This window comes from Solea senegalensis, linkage group LG12, assembly GCF_019176455.1.
Source record: "Solea senegalensis isolate Sse05_10M linkage group LG12, IFAPA_SoseM_1, whole genome shotgun sequence".
Lineage (NCBI taxonomy): Eukaryota > Metazoa > Chordata > Actinopteri > Pleuronectiformes > Soleidae > Solea > Solea senegalensis.
The window spans coordinates 16,826,611-16,850,373 of record NC_058032.1 but is presented as its reverse complement, the minus strand read 5'-3'; the positions used below and the strand labels follow the sequence as shown (position 1 = coordinate 16,850,373).

Below are 23,763 nucleotides of genomic sequence, written 5' to 3'. Positions count from 1 at the left end.
GAGACTAATTACTGTTAATCATTAATGAGTGAACTGGTCAAGTCTATCTATCTATCTATCTACGAATTTAACTCAAACGACACACTCAAACAGATTTTACAGAATTTCAACAAAATATAAAATAATAGGAGTAACCAACAAGTGGCGCACTTTTGTTTCCAGCAGTGGGCCTGTTAAGATGGTCAAGGTGCATTACCGAGTTTTGGCCAGCAGAGGTCAGACTCTTCCCAGCATGTTTTCATCTGTGACACGTTAGAAGTAGTTTGTAGCACTGGAAGCTGTAAAACTGCTCTGTTGTGAAAAATACTAACCACCGACTATTTTTTCAATCATTCATTCATTCATTTGTTTATTTATTTGGTTTATTTAGGCAGTTGTAATTATGAGAAATACAGTACTGTGCAAAAGTTTCAGACAGGTGTAGAAGAAATGCTGCAAAGTAAGAATGCAAATATATCTAAAATTGTTTACATTTACATTTAAGCACTTTCATCCATTTAAAAAAAAAATGCAAAGTGAACTAACAGAAGAAAAATCTAAATCAAACTGATATTCAGTGGGACCACCCTCTGCCTTCCAACCAGAATTATTTCTTCTTGGTGCACTTGCACATATCAAGGAGTTTGTAGGATAATAGTCAGAAGTATGATTAACCAATTATACCAAACAGGTGCTAATGATCATCATTTTCATATGTAGGTTGAAACACAATCATTAACTGAAAGAGAAGCAGCTGTGTATGAGGCTTTAAAAAGCCAAACTCAGGTGAGGTTGTGGAAGACAGTTTCATGTCACAGGTGATACACCATGGCAAGACTGAGTACAGCAACAAGACATACTACATACAATATACTACATCAGACTGAGGTTTTAAGATGTGCTGTTCAAGCTCTTTTGAAGAGGCACAGAGAAACTGGCTATGTTAAAGTCTGTAAATGCAGTGTGGCAGATGAAGGACACACCATACTTCATGGATTGTGGCCAAAAAGTCATACCTAAGACTTGGAAACCAGGCCAGTAACTCAAGCATGCATGAAAACATAAGAATTGGGGTGCAGAAAAATGATATAGTCAACATTTGAAATATTTGACTGTAGCAGAAGGCTAGGTTTGTTTACTCTCTTTTACAAGATACTGACATCATTTGAATGTAAGCGCGTGTAAACAAAGTGCTTGTTTTGATAAACTGGTTTGGAGAAGTGATTTCTGAGTGAGTATCCTGTTTCCGCCATGCACATGAGAGTGCTGTGGCTCATGTGCTACACTGCACGTGTCACACTTTTAACCCAGAGTGTCAGTGTCTGTTTTCTTTTTCGGTGGTCAGTGAGTGCACAGTTCACAAACAGAGCACAGCCAGCGTGCACACACTTGCAAACACATGCATGTTATCATTGTGAGTGTAAATAAGTTTGCATTTATCTTGTGTGTTACAGTATACAGTTAAGTCTGATCAGTGTAAATACACAACACATTAAAGCAACTGATATGGCAGTACCTCAAAGCAAACATCGTGGATTCACAATGTCAAATCCACGATGTTGAAGTAGCAGCCGAATATCTACAAATGTTACAGTATTATTTAATACCATGTGGTAGTTTCGGCTGCAATAACATGTTCTGAAGTATGTTTAATGTTGACACTAGTTGAAACTGAGTATTTTTAGATTGTTCAGTTGATCGTCTCTGACAAAGTGTCATATTTTATAAACTGAAGATGCAGTTTGGATATTTATTGTTAATCTCTAGCTTATAAATAAAGCTGTCAAATAAATGCATCTATGTACTCCACACACACACACGGGGGCTGGGAGACATGGTTGGGAAACATCATCTCAGCTCCTCCAGTAGACATGGCATTACATGAGTACAGTATGAATATAGTAGCATACCAGCGACTGGTCCGTGTGACAGCTGCTGTTCTCAGTGGAACTCCAAAGGAAATCGACTCTGTTCTGCCAGACGAGGCCAAGCTATGCAACAATAATGTGATGAGGCTTACACACTGAACATGTACAACTGGTATATTAAACGGAGTTGCAGTCCAGTGCCCTTGAGATACAAGAACCTGACCTTTGACAGACTCAGTGAGCTATGTTTACAGCTGGTGTAATGTTATGCATGCAGAACATGAAGACAGGTACTACCACTGATGGTGCATTAAGAAATAGATTGGCAGCAGCTTCACTACTGATATGATAGTGTCCTATGGGGCCTCTCAGAGATTGTGCAACAGAGAGAACAGCACACAGTATATATTGCCTTCACTGTTCGCTTTGCTGAACATGACTATCATCATATCATTAATAACAAATGGACCAAATGTAATCCAAAAACGTACCGTCTTGTCTTTTCTCAGGTTTACTTTGTGCAACACTGAATCTGAGTAGAAACTGAATATTATTTCCAGCAACAGTCGTGCGGTAAACCTGATGCTTAAATCCATGCAGTGTAAAAGTTAGTTTATTCACACACCACAACAATAGTTGTTGTAAAACAATAAAAATACCACATAGCAAAAGGAAAAGGATACTTGCAGCATAAATTAAAGCAATGACTGAAATCCCTGAGGGTCTGGGCAGCTTTTAATATTAACAAACTGTTTCCACAGTTTAGAGACACCCGCTGAAAAAGGCCTTCGTATGTGTTCATGTTTGAGACAACCATGCAGCCTGCCTGAGCCTCTGTCCCCCTCCCTGTCATGATGGACGTGACCAAGCACTTCATGTGTTTGAGTGTCTGTTTACATCGTCGCCCGGGCAATTCAGCCCAAGCTCGGACCATCGGTCTCAACAGGGGCAGCTGACAAAAATAGATCATTGCCAACTGAACTCAACACAACCCTCTTACTGGGAATCTGGAAGTGGATCAGGGGGGTAATGGACGGGGTGAGCAGATGAAAAGGAAGAATATTTTGTCTATGGAAAAGGGCAATGAAGCAAGTAAACTAGGGCTTGTTTCAGCTCAGATGGAAGGCAGGGTGAGGTGAAGTTGTTCCCAAGGCAGATATTTTCCAAAACATAGACATGGCATAAACAAGAACTGTAGTGTATATGGCAATGAAACCACTGAGGGTTTTAAATCAGGCATTTCGTGTTTAGACCAGAAGAGGCCACTGGGTCTCATTTATGATCGTTCTTTGGATACCAAATAGAAAATGTGTGAGGTGCAGTGAAATGCCACTGGACTGAAAAATGTCTTATTTTTTTTATTATTTGTATATCTAAAACGTGTAATTATATTTATCATGCACAAACCAATAAAACAATAGAATAATTCAAATGTCAAATGTGGAAAATTATGGACTGCTACTGTCACTTGAGATGTCCAGTGATATATGTTCTGGTACAAACCTACCACTGTGATCACTGCAGCAAACATTTCTTCTTAATATAGACTAGACCTTCCTTTTTGAAGGTTTGAAGTTTGAAGGTCATTTTGAAGGACCCTTCAGATCCAGTTGTGAGACTAGTGGGATTGATATTAGTGTCATTTTTACTACAATCCATGCATGAATAATGCTATTATACTATAAACACCTCACAACTATCTTCACAACTTCTCTGATAGTAATTAATACAACTTATACACTTTTGCTCCCTGGCCTCTCTCTCTTCTGTCTCAACTCCTCGACCATTACGTCAGCGGATGATTAAAGAAGTTTGTGCTTGTGTGTGCACACAAGCTCAGATATTTAGACACCTGCCAAGCGGATATGTTCTCACGTGCTCTTGTTCAAACTGGTTGCCGGTACATGCAGGTCAACCGGCACGTTTTACAGAATTGGCAAACAAACTGTAGGCTGATTGAGTACTTTAGGCAAAAAAATAAGGTAGGGAACCGTGACATTGTGGCACATAGCAAGGTCATTTTTGCTTTCAGACGTTTTATATAAATCACATCCTCCTGGTTGTGTCACTTAAAGCCTTAACACAACTTAATGTGGTTGCCAATAACGTCACATCTAGAACAGTTGAGCAGACTGACCCACATCACAACCTACAAAAAAGTCATAGGGACCTGCTTATTAGTTCTCACTATGCAGCACTAAGGACACCCGCAGTAGCTTAAAAGTCCAAATCCTGAAATAATTGTACCTCCTAAATACAATTCATTCTCATTAAATACAATTTTCATATCTGAGATACCTGCCAGGTCAAACACCAGAGGGTGTCGCACCCAACCCCCACGTTGCAGACATAACTGGTTTCAAAAGGTCTCGCATTGGGGCTGCAGCTGCCATCATTCCTTAAGGCCAGGCCTGCTTAGTTAGCCCCCCCCTTTTTTTTCACTGACCCTGCTCTCAGTGTGTGAGGCTGAACACACAGTGCACGTCTCCGGTTAGCCTTCAGCGTTTCTGTAATGTTCTTGAGGTGTTCTTTGATTTCATTCATACCATTTAGTGTTGTGTTGTTTGAAGTGATTTCCCTTTTAGTGTATTAGGTTGTATGAGATACTCATGCATTAATTATGCAAAATTAAAATACAATTAAAAAAATCCCAGTATTGGAAAATGGCTGAATTGCTTAATCAATTCAAACAGGTCACCTTTCTAGGCATATGTAGGAGTGGGTTTACCTCAGTGCACAAACACATACCATTCCTTATGTGAAATGGTTACACAAGTCAACACACTGTGGCAACATACATTCCTATTACGCATGGAGCTGAGACATAACACATTAAAGAACATTACTGAGCAGAAAAATAATCATTTAGGTTGTAAAATTGACAAACGCGACAAAACACTCAACATGTTATTTTAAAACTCTCAATGTTTTAGCACTGAGCTATAAGTACAGGGAAGAAAATATTACACCGCTTCATTGTATTACTCATTACATCATAGAAGTGGATAATACCATTCGGCATTATGCAAAACACATTCTTTTCACAGTGATGACAATAAAATAAAAAACACATCATTCATGACTGAAATGTTTTTATTAAATTTGAAATTATTCACATTTCATTCCTCCCTCCATACAAAAGCTGATCTTTTTTTCCATGGGCCAAAAACTCCCAGTATTAGGAGACAATTGTTTGCCCATCACAAAGTCAGTTGACCTTCGTTATTGGGAGGGAAATATAACAAAACTGATGCCTGCAGTGAAAAACCCCACTTTACATGTCTTAATGTAATCATCTTACTGTCCCCAACTTAAAAAATAGGCTACATAGTTAATTTGCTTATTTACAAAAGATAAAAAAAGTTAAATCAAAATGGATTTTTTCAATCCTGCCACAGCTCCAAAGTGAGTGAGCAACCAATCAACTCATTTCATGTAGGGTCAAAACACCCTACTGCAATCTAACTTACTTTCTCTTTGGTTCCCCTCAAGCTTTTATTAAAAAAAAAAAAGGGTGGGAAAAAAAAGCTTAATGTGTATAATGCATTACGGTCTTCAATGACCTTGGTGGTGTTTTAACCAATAACTCTCCACAGGAGGTAATACTGCAGCTCAGATGTCCATCTCAAACTGGTTGTCATCTGTTGAAAAGAAACAGAATGGAAGTTGATAAAAAAAATGAATAAAATATGTGACAATCAGTTGACATTCAACATTTCTGTTAGTACCCCAAGCACAACCACACCTTACAGAACTACAGAGGGGGACAAACTACTGCCCTTATCAACATATTCATAACTGGCAAGAAAAGAAAAACAAAAAACAGAACATTTCGACTTGGAGGGCGTAGCTCACAAATCCAATCTGCCTGACATGTCCTGTGTGTTCACTGAACAAGATAAGAAAACCGAGAAGAAAAAAAAACAGGTCAGTTCTAATCCCCACGGTCTTAAGTTAGGGCAGGAGGAATGGAGAGGGAATGATTGATGGTTGGATTTATTTCACTAGATAATAAATAGCTGTCTCAACTTGCACATGAACGAAGAACTTGTCACACTGCCACGACAACCCACACACAAGGGTCAGTGCCAAAATTATTTCTAATGCTTTTTGACTTTATTGACCTACGGGACCCTACTATCTGAGCAGGAAGTAGGTATCAGTCAAGCAAATTTGCAGAGGCCAACTGCCATAACAGCCAAAGATCACACAAACTTCAGTCGCAGCCCATAACACAGATTTAACTGCTGTGTTGCAGAAACGTAGACAGAGCACAGTGAGAAGACATGCAGCACACATCTGCCATGTTAACACATGCGGTCAACTCATGACAAAAGAAAAAGAAAAGCGTGGTGGGGACAACAGTATTGCAAGTTCACAGCATCACATTAAAGCTAAAAAAAAAAAAGTTACTGCCTAAATTGCAAACAAGTGTCCACATGGACCAATATGTGAACAGGGGCCTGGGTTTTAATGCCAATAATATCTGGTTGGGACCATCACCAGAATGAATACCAAGTGACGAGACTGGTCTATGAGGACTTTGGTGTGTCCACTTTTATATTTGCCACATTCGGTACAGGAACACCAGTTAAAAAAGGAGCAGAGTTTTTGCCAGGTTTCCTTTTTTAACTTTACATACATGTCTTATTTTGCAGCTTTATTAGCAGTTAAACAGTAAACAAACATGGGTCAGGAAATGTGCATACATGGCACACCAGACATAGATTCCCATGCTACCACATGTATCCATGGATGCAGAAAATATATCCAAACCTTTAATCTAAACAAGTTTTGAGGACAATATTTACAAAGCTGTGTGCTTACCTGCAATGTCTTTTTCTTCCTCCTCAACCTCCTCTTTGAGATCCTGCAATTTCCCCATGGGGTGTGACGCAGGTACTGTTACCCCCGGGATTTGGGGCAGACAGCATGGGGGGGTTCGGGCAATAGGGGAGTTTCGACAATCCAACAGAAACTTCCTGTCATAGATGATGCGGGTACCTGTGTTTAAGAATGAATGAATGAATGAATAAGAAGAGTTGACCCCCACATCAAAAACAAACATGAAATAAAAGTAGATTAAATGTTTCAAACAAGCCAAATACTCGAGCTTTACAGACGTAAATGATTAGCCCAGTTGTTAGTGGTGCACCTCTGTACACCACAGAAAGGAGCACATCTGGTGAGTTCAGTGTTATTCTGTAGTGGAGAGGATTTGAGTGGAAAAAGGTGGCTTCTGGGAGTAATGAGGATTTCCACCACAATGACTTCTAGGAAATCAGAGAACAAAAACATTCCATCTTTGAAGCAAGACGCCCTGCCATATTTCCCTGACTGGGCTGAAACTTTAACATTGACAGTAACCATATCATGTTTGGATTCGTATCCAGGGATGACTTTCCTGCAGCTACCATATTATTTGGGGTTAAAACCACAGGAAAACATGTATGTTAAAGCTCCACAAAACACTGCATCTCAGGCCTATTTGACACGTGTCATGTTTGTCACCACTGGGACTGCATTAAGAATAGCATGTACAGACAAGTTTGACCAGTACATGGGTGAGCCAAGGAGTGGTCTGGTGCTCATATTATTCTTTACAGGACTTTGATCTGTACTGTACATCATAACTTCACCCCTCCAACAAGAAAAACAAGTTATGTAACAGCTGAGTGGTGAGCAGGTCATCCTGGACAAAGAGAAGTAAAGAGGAGAAGGGGAGTGTAAGAAGTGGGGCGAAAAAAGGGGGCTGGATTGTATTGTACTATAGCACAACCAATGCACCGTAGAGCAGTATTGCTGAGAGGAACGTTTATGTAACAGAAAGGAAAGCCTGAGCAACACTGGCAAGACCCCAATGCAGTTCAGTGCTTGGTACATAAAGTGGAACCTGTATGTCTCAACTCCCTAAGAAGCTGCAATTAGTTTTTGGTGCACACAAGGACAAAAATATTTAGATATTGCTCCTCCAGCCCATGCATTAGACATTTTCTGTCCCTCCTCCTCTCAACTTGTACAGAACGTTCTCAACTGTTCCTGAAATGCAAAGCAAAGAGAGGCAGGGATAGGACGGCCTTCAGCTCCACCACTGCAGAGGCCAATCCCGAGCTGTGTATGAACTCTCTCTTCATAAACAAGTCACATGTCAGGCAGCTACTGTGGCTTCAAGTGACTGCATGAATGAGACCTCAATGTATTCAAAAATGATGTTAAGTGTAAAGTATGTGCCAATAATTTTGTATATCATGCCACCAATGTAAAATGTTATTGTGCAAAATAAATGTAGTTTCTATTTAAAATGACTGCTTACGATATAAAGAAGGTAGCTCGAGATGGTTGCGTCATATACACACACAGTCCGATCAACAAATGGGAGGAACAGAGTTGTTTACATCAAGGAGCTGCACCCAGCAAAACCCAACATCAACTTTATCCTCCTATTTATATCAAAAACAGAATCGGGTTTATACCCAGGTATAGTTTACAAATGAAGAGGGACTTGGTTATGGTCGTTGGTGCAAAGCAAGAGCAAATAAGAATAAAATATAAAACTAAGAAAAACAACAAGTAGAGTGCAATTATTTACACAAAAAAAAGTTCACATAATGTTAACATAGTTGAAAAATATTATGTTATAACCCGAGTCAAGCCGATCGTTGGCACTTAAGGAAAAGGTTTATTTTTATCGCGAGATCTTATAGCTGAGCTGTGCATGTTGGCACGTATGCAAGAGCCCCCAAAGTGTCATCATCGAGTTAATTAAATGACTTGTCCTAGCACGCTTTCCGTCATGTGAACACACCTGACAACAAAAACGTACACTAGGCATGAATAGTACATCAACTGTACATAAAATCAAAACACATATGCAAACGGTTCTTACCTCCTGGCGTGGTGGAGAACAGAGTTCCCCCGGGTGTCTGACTGTAACAGTCGGGTAGCTGGGACCAGTCCTTCAGGGTGAGCACTCTGGTGGGGATGGGGCAGCTTTTCACTTGCTTCGTGCCGGTCGACATGTTAGCTTCTGTGTAGCTGCTGAAGGAGGAGTGCGGGGACAACTACTGTTTTCCTTTTAAGTCCACAAACTCACAATTTAAAGCTCGCTCGCAGTTTCGTACAAAGACAAATGGCGACTGAGTTTTACATTTAACGGTTCCAAAAGAGAAGCCGTTGCAGCTCTGAGTAGAAAAAGCTGAGAATATTCTTTCTTGGGTTTTTTTCAGAGAAAAACTCGAGAGTGTAGCTGAGGCCCAGCAGCAGCAGCGGTGGTGGTGGTTGTCTATCTACGCGTGGTTCCAAGCAGCGACCATGTGCTGTATTTGTAGCACAGCTGCAGCAGCCACACTCGTGATGTTTTTGTGCTCCAGAGACAGGACACGTGTTCCAAAGTCTGCGGTGCGAGTGTTTTCTCCTACAAGACAGCCCGTCGGGGTGGCGATGTGACAAGGAAAAGAAGAACACAGTATATATGTAGCTTTCATGCCACAACCAACTGTTTTGAATTAAGTCAACCAAACGCACACCAATCATTTATTTACATAAATCAAAAAAGTGTCGTCAACATAAATAAGATAGCATGCCAAATTATACTATATATCTCATACATAGGGATATCTTACTAAAGAGACCTACATATTTCCTTTGTTTTCAGTGATATGTTAATTTTTTGTACCCTCTTAAGTAATTAATATACTACAATTTAGTTTTATTACATGCATGAATACATTATTCCCCGTTCTTAATAAACAGATTTAAAATCAAAACATTGTGATGGAGGTTTTGCACTACTGTTAATGATGTGCCTATGCAACCATATGTAACATCGTACAATTTCATCACCAATTCTGTAAATGAGTGAAGAAAATGTTAATCCAACAGAACCTTTGGTGCATTTTTCTAATGTCCTATGGTTTATAAATAGATATAAAGTCAGTTTTATGTCATTTCTGAAATACAGAAACATTAAAAAATCTCACGATGAGAAGGAGACACTGTTAGGTAAGTGAAAATCATATCTCAGTCATCAAAAAGTGTTATTTGGAGCTATAAAACAGAATATTACTACTACACATTTATCCAGATTTATCCAGATTTGTAGGTTTTTCTGGCATAACATCTTGCTTCTTTGCCCTATGTAGACGAAATACAGATATGTCAGTCCCACCACCACCGTCATTCTCACCCTCAGACTGAATATTCGAAAACGCCTCTGGTCAAAAATGTATGGTCACTTAATCAAACGACTCAGCTGGTGTCAAGTGTCAACATGTGGATTGAAAAGGTTCCGTGATGCACTAGTTCACAAAACAAGCGCACCTCCACCTCATGCTTGACAGCACTGCCCCCTACTGGCGCCTCACAGTGGTTTTTAACATTTAACATTGATGAGGATCAGCAAACCACCTTTTAGCACAAACAGCACCTCATAGAGGATATCCAGGAAAAGCACGTCACTCACTCAAAATTCTTAAAAAGTAAACATTTACATGATAAATATTTCCATAATAACGAAAAACAGAGCATTTTAACAGTTTTTTTAAGAAGGAATACAATCAATATGCACTGGACTATTATACTGTATCATCTCTCTCAATTAAATTTCAAAAGGGCTTCATTGGTATGGTTCAAGGTGGTTGTAATGCATAAGAAGTACTTTTCCTGTCACAGCAGTTCACAAATCTTGCACATTGTTGTACTTCATCTAGCAGGTATGGACATGTGCTGTAATCTATTAGGTTTAATAGTTTTAGGTTTAGTTTTAGGTTCTGCATTGTTTGGTGTTTTCTGTTGGACGTGAAGAATGGATTTGCATAACTCAGCATGTACAGTCTCCATTTGGCGTTTGTTCCAAATTGATTTGGGCCCCAGATCTCACAACCATAGAAAAAATTATTTCTGCTTTATTTTCATGGTTGTTTGTGCTCATGTTTTCATTTTGCTGTGCTCATGTTAAATTAGCATTTTTAGTGCATCATTCTGTGACATCACTTCTATTGTGGCAACAGAAATTTGACTTTCAGTGAAGTGAAATTTCAGTGAAATTTTACATTTGTTTTCACATGAAAAAGAGTATGAGAGATTAATAGGGCAAGTACTTTCAGCTAACTTTAATTTTTATTTAATTCTGTTTAAAAAAACAAAAAAAACTATCTAATAATAGCCATATTTCAAATCCTGAAATATGTCTGAATAAGATCCTTGATAGCACTGGATTAATATAAAGCTTTAATCTATACATCACAGTACATATAAGTTTTGTGCCGATTGGTCAATGTGTTACAGGGCACCTCCTGTTTCGGGCAACCTACCTGTGTGCAGGTCATAGTTTTCAGATGTGTTCAGGGCGGGCCCTTCGTCTCACATAGCAAGTTCTAAGCCAATCTGTCGATATATGGGCGAGTTACAGGGCACTTCCTGTTTAGTGGTGAATTGGCGCTGTATTTAAAAATGGCCGACATGTTTGGATCAAGTTTGTGGTTCTAGAAGTGTTCAGGGTCGGTCTTTCATGTCACGTATAAAGTTTAGTGCCGATCAGTCAATATATGGCAAAGATAGCTGATGTTTTGTATAAGATGTTTTGTGGCAAATCGATGAAATGTGCCAAAATTCTGATGGCTGCCGTGGCCAAACAGACGTGGCGTCCAAGACAGTTAACTTTGCCCGATCTGCTCAAAACTTGTCTTGAACAGGTCTGCAAGCTATGACCTGCACACAGGAAGTAGTTCACCCGAAACATGAAGTGACCCCTAACTTTGCCATACAGACAGGTCTTACCTGGTCTGCTGGCAGGACAGTGGCTGTGAGGGCCTGCAAAACGCTGCATAATATAATATAATATAATATAATATAATATAATATAATATAATATAATATAATATAATATAATATAATATAATATAATAACAATAAAAATAATAATAATTATTATTGTTATTATTAATAATAATAATTGTTGTAATAATAATAATAATAATAATAAAATAAACATTTGTTGTTGTTTTTACAATACAGTATGCACAGCATAGATGTGCACAGATAGACACTAGATGGTGCTCAAGCACCTGCCCCTTTGCACTGTGACCAGGTATAGTCCCCTTTTTTTCTTTTTTTTATGTGGCCCATAAAATCCGTTACATGTATGTAATAAAGCCCAAATAATTTTCCTTGATTTCAATATTAATTAATTAGTAATTAATGGGGTTGCTCTTACTTTATCCTTTACTTTATCCCCTGCATCTCTGAAATGTGCATGCACTCGACACTGTCAGAAGAACCCTTTCAATGCAAAGTACACAGATGAATATTTTATATTTTAAGTTCGAACATGACTGAAAACAGTGCAGTTCTTTGTTAGGGATTTGTGATACAAAGACATGCTCTGCCAGTCAAACTGTACCTTTATTTCCCTACGTCTTTTAATCATCTCAATCCTTTCTGTCTCATATTTCTTACACGTAACCATAACATGTTTTATCGTTCATTCTGTTCTTACTTCTACTGTGGACTTCTCTTTTACTATTATGTTACTGTTATGTCAGTGTTGTTTTGCTTTGAAGATTCCTTAGGTCGCTTATCAGCACTTTAACCCCTACATGAGCTGGTACACACAAAACATTACTGTTAATCCAATCATTTGAAATCTGTAAATGTTTCTTCTTCTTAAAAAATAGCAATTTTATAGCTGTTTCCAGCTGGCTGTACACAGATGTGTAATGCTTCTTCATCAATGCTTCTCAAAGACAAGCCTGCTTTTGCTTTGTTTGTTCATAGCACTTTATTACATTAGTATGGAAGATGGGATAGATTCTAAGATTAAAGTAAAATTACATAAAAGAACAAAGTGCAACAAACAGTGCACCTGGGAGGATGAATTATGTGTTGATTATGATGTTATTTGAGGGGTGAAGGGAAGAAAAACGAGGGCAGACCGCTCCGGCTGCTGATTGGTTCAGAAATATGGAATCAGATGACGTAGTAGTTCCGGGTTTCTATGTCCACAGCGAGAGGTAACTGTCGGTCATACGAGACAGGCTGAGAGACACGACGGAAGGTAAGGACACGATCACGCCGGCTTTTGGGTCTTACTTATTACACCGGCTATCACACACCAGCTTAGCGATGTAATCTCATTACCGCCTTTATCCCTTTACGTTGGTGTTAATTTGTGTTGGCATTCCCTGAAAATGCCTGTTTTTTTCTTTAATTTAATTCAGCCTTGGTAGCTAACGTAATCAACTTTCCGGCGGTTGCTCAACGATAGCTGTAACGGCAGCGTTTGTCGGCGACGGCTTTGTTGTCGTCCCGCTCCGCCGCCGTAATAAAACAGGTGTTAAAAAACATTATGTCTTATCGTATTTAATACCACATTTCGAGGCTATCAAATCCAAATTTCCCCGTGTAGCCCGTTAAGGCTTCACTGCGTTTAAATGTTATTTTCCCTGCTGAACGTGAGGTTATTATTCCCCCATTATATGTTTCTGTGGGTTAAACGTCTGCTTTATTTAGCGCCCGCGGTGCAGTCATTCACACACACACACACACACACACACGGTGTGAGACACGCGGGCGCTTTAGTGTGACGTGGGTTAAAGCTGTGATTGACTGGAATGTTTTATAATGATTCACTGGGATAACGATGCCCTCAGGAGGGGGAAGCACACTTAATTCAGGCCTTACTTTTTTGCTGTTCGTTATACACGTCATATATCAAACAGTGTTCCCAGAGGCTGAGCTTTCCCAGTCAACATTTCCACAGCTTCATTCTTCCTAGTACAGATTATATCACTTTTCCAGTTCACGGTCACACATATTTTACTCCATTGTAGATCTACGCAGTGTGGAATTGGGACTAGCGATAATCCTAAATGGTAATTATCTGCAATTTAATTTTGACTAATCATATTTGCAGATCTCTCAAACTGGAATTATGAATATTAGTCATATACATCACATTGTAAAGATCTACAATTGATTTAAAGATACACATGACTGGGAATAATTAAGTTGAGTTATTTTTGCACACACACCAATTAGTGATAGTGAATTTCACCTCTGCATTTAACCCATCCTTATTACACAGCAGTAGTTAACACACACACGTGTGCAGAACTTATCTGCTTATCTGATTGGGTGCCTTGCTCAGGGGCACCTCAGCCCCCCTTTTAAATATAACAGCAGCTTGCCATGCTCCCCCAATCCTTACATCCATGTCAGTGTATGATCGTTCACACACTGTATGAAGGCAGTGGTCATCAGGAATTGATTGACCTCATTAGCGACTCTTTTTGAGCGGTTGACGTAATATTCCGTCTTTGTTAGATTCCCATTGACATAGTCTGCATACATAGGTTCTCCAACACAGTTGAAAGGTTACATATATCATCAAAACATTTAGCTAAATTTGACACCGTATATCAGTTGTCATCCTTGCTGGCGTAGAATACAAAGTAGTTCCCACTTTGATGCTGTCTCATTTGGAAATGCTGATGCTTGACTTAAAAATATCAAATCTTGCGTATGCATCGGCCTGATTGTAACTGAGTTGAGACAGATGCAAAAGAAGCTGGTTTTTTTTATTGAATGTACAGGGAATCATAATCAGAATTTTTTTTTATTATTATTATGTTGTTAGTTGTAAGATAGGGTCGAGATATATGCATGTATATATATGCCCTTACCAACAAAGTACATGGTGTGATGTTTGATGTTTAAGGGTGGGAACAATAAACATACAAGAAAGAAATGTAGGTGTGGTGAGTGTGTGGATGAATATTTGTGTGGATAGTTTTTTCCATGAATCAAACTCAAACTATGGTAACTATTGTAGAAAAATAAGAAAAGAGAAATTATATTAATAAACTTGGTAATAATAATAATAATAATCATGTTCTGAACTTGTTACTTGGTGAAAGGTGGCCCCACATGACGGCTGATGGCTATACTATATTTATGTTTTCTTCAGCTGTGGATTTCATTTACAGTTCAGAGTGCAACACTGTGAGTTCAGTTTTAACTCCTTCACCCACACTGTACTGTGAGATCATCACTGAGCTGAGTTTGACCTAGAGTGCCCTCCATACAGAGTGGGGTGAGCCTCAAGAGAATTGTCATTGGTCGTCCACAGCTCTTCAGCATAACCAACCAGGCTGTTGTCATTGGCCAGTGTAACTGACTGGACTCAGCACTGTGTCACTTCCCCCCCATAACCACTAAATAACTTTATTGGGGCCAACAGGTGTTTGGCCAGTGCAAGGGAGGGTCCTTAGAACTACTGGAACACACCCCTTTGGGAAGTCTCATAAATGTGTGAGCTTTGAAAGCTTGTCAGACATATAAAGTAGAGACAGAGGCTGTTTGAGCAGGAAAGAGGTGAGTGTCTGAGTGTAGTTTACTATCAGCATTACTAAGTTATTCCGAGTGTGAGAGGCGATTTTAATGGGACTGGTTAAAGTGACTTTGAGATAAAGATGGTATGTAAACTTCACTTTGAGCTGGTGATTGACAAACCATTCAAGGTTCATTGACTTTATTTTTTAAGTGATATTTTCTGGGGGGACTTTTCTTTTTTTGGAATGTTTTATTTCATACATGCTTGATAAATACATTATTTTTTATGGTATACTGTTTCTGTTTTTTTTCTCCCCAAATTTTAGGAGTATTGTCAGAGTGACAGTGGACCAATTTTATATATTACAGTTGTGTGATTCTCACAGCTGTCCTGTTTGGCGGATTCCTATTTCTGAAGCCTTCCATCTGGTACAGTTCTCCTAGAAAGCGGCATGGGACTCCAGGTAGACTCGACACTCCAGTCTATCCTCCTCGTTCCAATCCACTTCCTGATATGGCTGTACTCCGTCCTGACCTTCCTGCCCTGGTACTACATCACCGGTGCTGGCAAAAGAAAAACTATATCTAACCGGGTAAAAGCCCGTTCCACCTCCGGCTGCCCTGAGGGACCTTACCGCTCTGTGGACCAGTTTGACTCCCTAGCTAAGGAGGACTTCCCAGGCAAGGACACACTGGACAAGCTCTTTGAGTATGCTGTGCAACGCTTTGGAGAATCACATTGTCTCGGCACCAGGGAGATTCTGAGTGAAGAAAATGAGATTCAGCCCAGTGGTAAAGTTTTTAAAAAGGTAAGGATGCTCGTCATGATATATTCTGTGTTTTGTGAAGGATTCACAAAACTTAGACACAAATGTCTAAGTCTTTTCTCCTCTCTCCTCCAGCTGATCCTGGGGGAGTACAGATGGCTGTCCTACAAGGAAATTGACTCTCTTGTGAGTCAGTTTGGAAGTGGATTTGCAGCTTTGGGACAGCAGCCCAAAAGCACTATTGCAATTTTCTGTGAAACCAGAGCGGAATGGATGGTCACTGCTCAGGCATGCTTTAGGCGCAATTTCCCATGTAAGCATAGTAAATGTACTAAAATGTAAATAGTGGAACTTGTGTGTGTGTTTTTTTTTTTTACTCAATGAGTGTTTTGTATTCACAACAGTGGTGACATTCTATGCCACACTCGGAGAGGATGCAATTGCCTTTGGACTGAATGAGACTGGTGTTTCACATCTAGTCACCAGCGCAGAACTGCTCGAGACTAAACTGAAAGTGGGTTTATCTGTTTCTGTACTGTTTCTGTTCTAATTTCTCAACATAATGTCTGTCTATTGAAGTAGCCATAATATTCAAAAAAGATCATTACTTGGGTCCAAAAAAATTATTTGCTCAAAATCTTGGCATGTAAATTATTTTAACTTCCAGAAAGCTTCCCGGACCATGTAGCCAAATTCATGGACACAGTATCTGTTAAGATGTACTGAATCCTGATATAGACTTAGCTTTGACATGTTAAAACTGATTGCACAGTGCAGGAAAGGACATTTTACCCATATCTGAAAACACTGCACTCACTGACAGCAAGTGTGTGTTTATGACAACACAACAAAAGTAGCCAAACAGGAAGTGGGAACTTGAAAGTTGTTTGTTGGCTCTTTGAATTAAATGCGAGACATAAATTATTGAAAGAACACCCTGCGTAGCATATAGTACTCTTGTATTTTCAATCTGACAGTCGTTCAAACCTTTGGCCCTTAGCCAGTTGTGACAAAGTGTGCTTTACATGAGCTGTATTAATGGATTTGACCTTTTCAATCTTTGTAACAACCTTTATAAGCCATTTATTGAACACATACTTCTAATGTAATGACTGTAAGGTTACTGGCAACACATCAGACAGTAGTGAGTGATGATAATGATGTTGCTGACGTTGGCTTTCCAGATGTATCTTAAGCCATGAATCTTTGCAAGAGCCTGTTTTGTTAAGAACTGCTTACAGCAGGTTGTCAGAACTGATATCCTGTCCCATGAAGAGGATGTACTGTATATACAGTTTATATGAACACAAAGAGAGACACTTTGGACACTTGTTTATTTATTTTTGTGCTGTAGTTGGTCATGAATTATTGTCTTGTGGACCTTTTACCATAGGTGAATCTGAATCAGTTATCACTGCCATGGTCACAAAATGTATTGCAGTGGACCTTTTTTTTTTGTTAGCAAGTCATGCTCACTGTAAAGGTAACATAAATGAATATGGAACAAAAAAAAACTTCCCATTTATAAAATCCTGTTTTGATACCATTGTTGTCCTCTCTTTTTGTGCAGAAAGTGCTTCCACTGTGCCCAAAACTGAAGCATGTGATTTACGTGGACCAGAAGAAAGTGAGCACAGAAGGCTACCCAGCAGGAATCTCCATCCACAGCATGCAGGCTGTGTTAGAGATGGGCGCACTGCCTGAAAATAGTGCGTAGTTCTCTGCCCAAACTTGATTGTGCTATTTGCTTTATCATTTTTGTTCAGTTCCTGTCTGAGATGTCTGGCACATACAGTGTAAAAGAATGAATCTTTATTTGTCCTGCAGTGGGGAGGGCTATAGTGAAGCCACAGCCCTCTGATCTAGCTGTGGTGATGTATACCAGTGGCTCCACTGGACGACCCAAGGGAGTGATGATTGTCCACAGAAACCTGATTGCAGGAATGACAGGACAGTGTGAGCGCATCCCTGAACTAGGGTAAGTTTTAGTATTTTGTCAGTATGAATTGATTCTGTAGGCGTGAGCACAGGACTATTTCTTCATCTTTTATTGAGAAATGCATTTCTCCATTGCCCTTTGTATATTCCAAGTAAAACATTGGTTTAAAGTTGATAATGGTAGAATTTTGTCACACAACTCTTTTAAAGACGTAACAGAATAACCAGAGAGAACTGTGATCAAAGATGCTCATTGTGAAATGAGGAAAGAACAAACAAAAGGATTATGGCTCATGCCTATAACCATTTACTCTGTCTTTCTCTCTCTGTTGATACAGGCCCAGTGACACGTACATAGCCTACCTGCCCCTGGCTCATGTTCTGGAAATGACAGCTGAGATCTCCTGTGTTACATATGGTTGTCGGATTGGCTACTCTTCCCCACAGACTTTGTCAGACCAGGTAATACTCAGTCAGCTCCAATGTCAGGTCTCGCCCTCTGTGTTCTTCATATTTTTATCACCATGGAGACCTGGGTGTGGTCACATTTTTGAAGTAGCCAAATTAGTGCTGTTGTCTTGTGTGAATGGTGCATTCAGCTGGTTTTTTTTCTTCCATTTAGTCCACCAAAATAAAGAAAGGAAGTAAAGGAGACTGCTCTGTGCTCAAACCCACCCTGATGGCAGCTGTGCCAGTAAGAAACCTGCTTTTCTCCCCTCCTGTCCTTTACTCAAAAGCTTCTGCCCTGTATCTCTCTGGTTTTCCCCCTAACACACATTGTTGTTATCATCAAATGTATAAATTCATCCTGTGGTCTCTCCTAAAAAGGAAATAATGGATCGGATCAACAAGAATGTAATGAGCAAAGTGCAGGAAATGAGTTTCATCCAGAAGACGCTGTTTACACTGGGCTACAAATATAAACTGGAGCAGATCAAGAGGGGCTATGATGCACCACTCTGCAATGCGTAAGAAACCATTGCATTGCCCTCAGGGCTTCTACAAATAGAATTCTGTTGTTAAACCTCAAATTAAACGCACAGCAAATGTTGTGTCTTTGCAGCGTGTTATTCCGGAAAGTCAAGAAACTGCTGGGAGGACGGGTGAGGATGATGCTGTCAGGAGGGGCACCCCTTTCCTCCGCCACTCAAAGATTCATGAATGTGTGCTTCTGTTGTCCAGTGGGCCAGGGCTACGGCCTCACTGAAACCTGTGGAGCAGGCACCATCACAGAGGGTAAGACAGGATTTAAATTGTAGGGTAAGAGGAGATATTAAAAATGGGAAGCGGTAAGAATGTCATTATAAAATATTCTATTCTTAATGATACAGTTGCGGACATCAGCACCGGTCGTGTTGGAGCTCCTCTTATTTGCTGTGAGATCAGACTCCGGGACTGGGCTGAAGGTACAGCTGAATATTTGTGTGGGCACATACTCTATTATTTAAGTTTTTTTATTAACTGTAGAGTAATAATGTTTGTTTTACGACAGGTGGCTACACCAGCAAAGACCAGCCAAACCCAAGAGGGGAGGTCCTGATTGGTGGTCCTAATGTAACCATGGGTTACTACAGGCATGAAGGCAATGATCAGGACTTTTTTGTGGACGATAAAGGGGAGAGATGGTTCTGCACTGGAGATGTAGGAGAGGTTTACCCAGATGGCTGTCTACAAATAGTCGGTATGTATATTGTCAAACCAGTTATTCAAATTTCAAACCGCTAGTATTTAATGACGCCAGAGGAAGTCGTAATAGACTCTGCTTTCTGGAAGGAATTTATGGCTTGCAGAAAAATTCAGGTATAAGATTTCCAACAAAAGACCAAAGAAGATGACAGGCCTGACAGAAAGATAATAATGTTTGTGGATAACACAATTTCTCAGGTTATTTATGATGCGATGACTATTACATTTTGATTGTGTATTTTTTAAATATGTTTATATTGGCTTTAGGCACATTAAATTCTCTGTTGTAAAAACCATGTAAGAGCATTCCCATGGTCTGACTCTTAACCTTGAAGAAGGAACAGTCATGTGGTGTCCTCAGAAAAAATGGCTGCCCTCCAGACAGTTATTACTGTACTTAAATGGGCATAAATAAGACTTTAGATAAAATGGACACACACTTGTAGCAAGCTTGTTGACATTGACTGTCAGTTTGACAAGACGTGTGAGCCATAGCACGAGCTGGTCAGGCTAATTACATTAAACATTTAATCAGAATTCTTCCTCAAAAGAAATACTATATGCTTCACTTCACTCGAGGAAATCAAATTTTATAGATCACAACAATTTGATGTTGATTCAACACTTTTGGACTATTCAAATTTTGGTTTACAGATATCAGATTACAGATATTTATTGATAGCAGATGTTTTTAATATATCCCTTAATAATGTTAGCAATTGAATTCCCACATGTTGGATTAGGTAAAATGACTTCTCATTTCAGCCATCCACGGTTGTAATTTCTAATTTGTCCAACACATCAACAAACCAGTTTGGCTCGGTTGCCCCAATTTGCATATCATGTTTTGCATATGTCAGCCAAATTAGCATAACATTTCCCAATTTGAATATTCCTATAATATACAGTCCTTCTTTTGTATAGTGTTCTTTCATTTTGTCATGAGAGACATGTATTGTCCAATTCTGGCTTGTATAATGTTTCATTAAATAGTTATAGGAGTTTAACATATCTTAATATAATTGTTAAAGTTACAATGGTTAAGGTTGAGTGGTTGTAATTAAGTAATTACATTTCTTGCACACTAGTGAACATGTTCACCAATACAAATACCTTTTTTTATAAAATAATGAAGGTACATGTCATACATGATTAAATGTTAAAATAGCTTCTGCAAAAATGCCCACACCCTTGATCCTGAACAGGACCACACTGATATTTACTGGTTTCTGAATATCCTGCACAATCCTGTATGACAATAATATCAGTCTGAAAAGAGAGGCTCATTTTCACGTCCATGATGCCTCGCGCGCCTGACAACACCGCCTCCCCCCGAGCATAGTCATATACATACACACCTTTATTCTTGTACAGTCCCCTCACACTACTGTAATACCAAACCCTCTGCCTCCATCTCCTCTCATTTTCACTGTTAATCTTTGTTAAACTAGTTCTGTGGCAGATTATTTTCACTTTCTTTATCTTGTTATTTCCTGCATTAACAATTTTCTCAAATGAAGCCCATGGCTGTCATCTGATGGTGTTTTTAAAAGATGCTCCTTTCATACTCAATTTCATAGACCTAATTTGCAGTCAATGTGGTTGTAACTTATGATGGGAAAAAACTGTTTGTCTGGTATCGAGTGCAAACAGTGCAGTATGATCACTTAATTATTATTTTTTTCTTTTTATATGTTCTCATTTAGACCGCAAGAAAGACTTGGTCAAACTGCAGGCTGGAGAGTATGTGTCTCTTGGTAAAGTGGAATCTGCGCTGAAAAACTGCGTTATCATTGACAACATCTGTGCTTACGCAAACAGGTGGGTAATGTATCTTGATAATAAGTGGGGAGATGCCATTGTGCCCAGTTTGTTTTATTCCAAAGATTTTTATTTATTTATTTTTTTTAATTCACGAAATGGACGTTTCTTTTTCAGGCACTTTGCCTCAAACTGCAGTGATTCTGGACAAATATATTTTGGTGCTTTATCAAATGCACATTAAAGGCAGATAAACATTCTATTTCTGTGATTGTGCTGAATTTACACAGCTCAAGGTTTAGTAGTTTAGTAAGACACTTTTCCTCCTTTCACTCTTTGCAGTTTGTCTGCTCATAATCATGGCTATGTGCTTATACTTATACATAGACAATTTAATGAAATTTTTGAGTTTATGTTTCAATAAATTAATTAAATATGCACTTCACCTGAATGTTCTACCAGTGACTTTACACCTCCTTTCAGTGCTTGAACCTTCAGCAACTGCATTACTACAATGTCAGCTGTTAATTATTCAAACTGAGGATGGGAAGGTTCACGATTTTACCGTGCGTCACGAGCAAAAGCTCTCGCAATAAGTTCATCAGGATAAATTTCCATCATCTCAGTCATGAGTATTTCATGTTAGTGACTTGAAAATGCTGTCGAGCTTCTTTCAGAAATGCAATGAAGTCCAGAGATACTGACTGACCGGAAATACAACTTTACTGACCCTCATCCTCTTATAATACTCATCCTTGCAGTGAGCAGAACTACGTGATCAGCTTTGTGGTTCCTAACCAGAAGAAGTTGATGGAACTGGCCAAACAGAGAGGCATAGATGGAACATGGGAGGAGATCTGCGTTCACCCTGAAATGGAAAGAGAAGTTCTGGAAGCGATCAAAGTCGCCGCTGCCAGCAGTAAGAGCCGACCATGTCCTTTTCTTATCCTTGCGCTCATGCATACTTTTTACTCCTGTCCATATCCATGTTTTCTACTATATTGTGTGGTAGAAAAGTATACATTCCTCTGTATTATGATAAACATGACTTGGCATAACTGATGTCCGCTTTTCCTTTAATTTAGTTAAACTCCAGCGATTCGAAATTCCCATGAAGGTCCATCTGAGTCCTGAGCCGTGGACCCCAGAGACGGGTCTTGTTACGGATGCATTCAAGCTGAAGAGGAAAGAGTTGAAGAACCACTATCTCCACCACATAGAGAGAATGTATGGAGGAAAATAGCTTGTACAGTTTCACCCAAGAGTCCAAGATGTCACCATAACGGGGTGGAGTGGCGCAGAGGTTAAGACCAGTACCCTGTGTGCGAAAGACGTCATGATCGCAATGGTCGCAAGTTGGACTCCACCCCTGGCGGATTGTACACAATTCCATTGTAAGTCGCTTTGGATAAAAGCGTCTGCTAAATGACATGTAATAACCACTGTTTTGTGATCCATAAATATTTCCTTAAAGCAGTTTGTGAACCACAGACATCCACATGAAAGTGTCTTGAAAAGCTAAATGCTGTAGATATTAATAGTTGTTTCCTATGTGCTGCTTTATATTCATGTGATGAAGTTTTTGATTGTCGAAGATACGGACTGTAGTGGCTTCGCACTCGGCTGCCATCCATTTAAATCTGTCGGCTTTCTATTTGAAGCAATGCACTTGTTACATTGAGAATATTACCAACTGTATTCATCAGGCTTCTAAAGCTCTTGTAAAGTTGGAGTGCTTTTGTTACTGTGCCTTCAGTCCACATTACTTGTGTAGTCGAGCAGAAGTGGGATCTATTAAAAAAAATAGTAGTCTGTTTGTTACAAAGAAAATGGCAATAGGGCCACATTAATGTTTACTTGGGGCTTTAGGAAATATCCCCCCCATCCAGAAATACACTGACATGGTTTATGATCATGTCTGCTAACCCACTCCGTGTTTTATTTATTCAGTTAATGTGTCAATATATTCAGAAAGACCAAAATGTGTACACATGAATGACTCAGGAAGAAAAAAATTTAATATATGAAATTTGGAAAAAGTGGGTTTCTTGTATAGGAAAATTTGTTCTACTGTTGTGGGGACCTTATTTATTTTCAGTGCAAGTTTGCTTAACTACTAAAAATGCTTCTACACATTAACTGAAGTCACATCTGGCATACAGTAATACAGTGCGTAATTTACCTCAGTTAACAGGTTTGTGTACAAATTGGCATCATAAGGTTATTTGAAGTCTGTTCATATTAATGAGTGTTTTTGATGTATTTTTCAAATAACTGTGCTGATGGATTTCCTTTAATAAAACCCCTGAGGGTGCAGACATTGACAGTCGTGTTACAGCTAGTTGTACAGTGATCCTTCTTGTATTTATTATGCCATTTTGATCACACGCCTTGATCAACACAACGAAAAATAAACATCCTTTTTTGTAAACTGA

The 23,763-nt window shown here is 39.2% G+C and overlaps 2 protein-coding genes across 2 annotated transcripts; one reads left to right on the top strand and one right to left on the bottom strand.

The window, feature by feature from the left end:
- Positions 1-4,922: 4,922 nt before the first annotated feature.
- eif4ebp3l (eukaryotic translation initiation factor 4E binding protein 3, like) lies at positions 4,923-9,205 on the bottom strand. Its single transcript, XM_044040929.1, has 3 exons — positions 8,734-9,205; positions 6,675-6,851; positions 4,923-5,488 (listed from the first exon to the last, which is right to left on the bottom strand). The coding sequence occupies exons 1-3, from the start codon at positions 8,864-8,866 to the stop codon at positions 5,460-5,462; spliced, it is 339 nt and encodes a 112-aa protein (XP_043896864.1). The 5' UTR covers positions 8,867-9,205; the 3' UTR covers positions 4,923-5,459.
- Positions 9,206-12,849: 3,644 nt separating this feature from the next.
- acsl4a (acyl-CoA synthetase long chain family member 4a) lies at positions 12,850-23,763 on the top strand. The gene is made up of 15 exons (XM_044040463.1): positions 12,850-12,900; positions 15,503-15,985; positions 16,079-16,256; positions 16,348-16,457; positions 17,514-17,652; positions 17,771-17,921; positions 18,220-18,343; positions 18,504-18,575; positions 18,710-18,849; positions 18,945-19,117; positions 19,213-19,287; positions 19,374-19,562; positions 21,274-21,388; positions 22,090-22,247; positions 22,414-23,763. The coding sequence occupies exons 2-15, from the start codon at positions 15,629-15,631 to the stop codon at positions 22,569-22,571; spliced, it is 2,139 nt and encodes a 712-aa protein (XP_043896398.1). The 5' UTR covers positions 12,850-12,900; positions 15,503-15,628; the 3' UTR covers positions 22,572-23,763.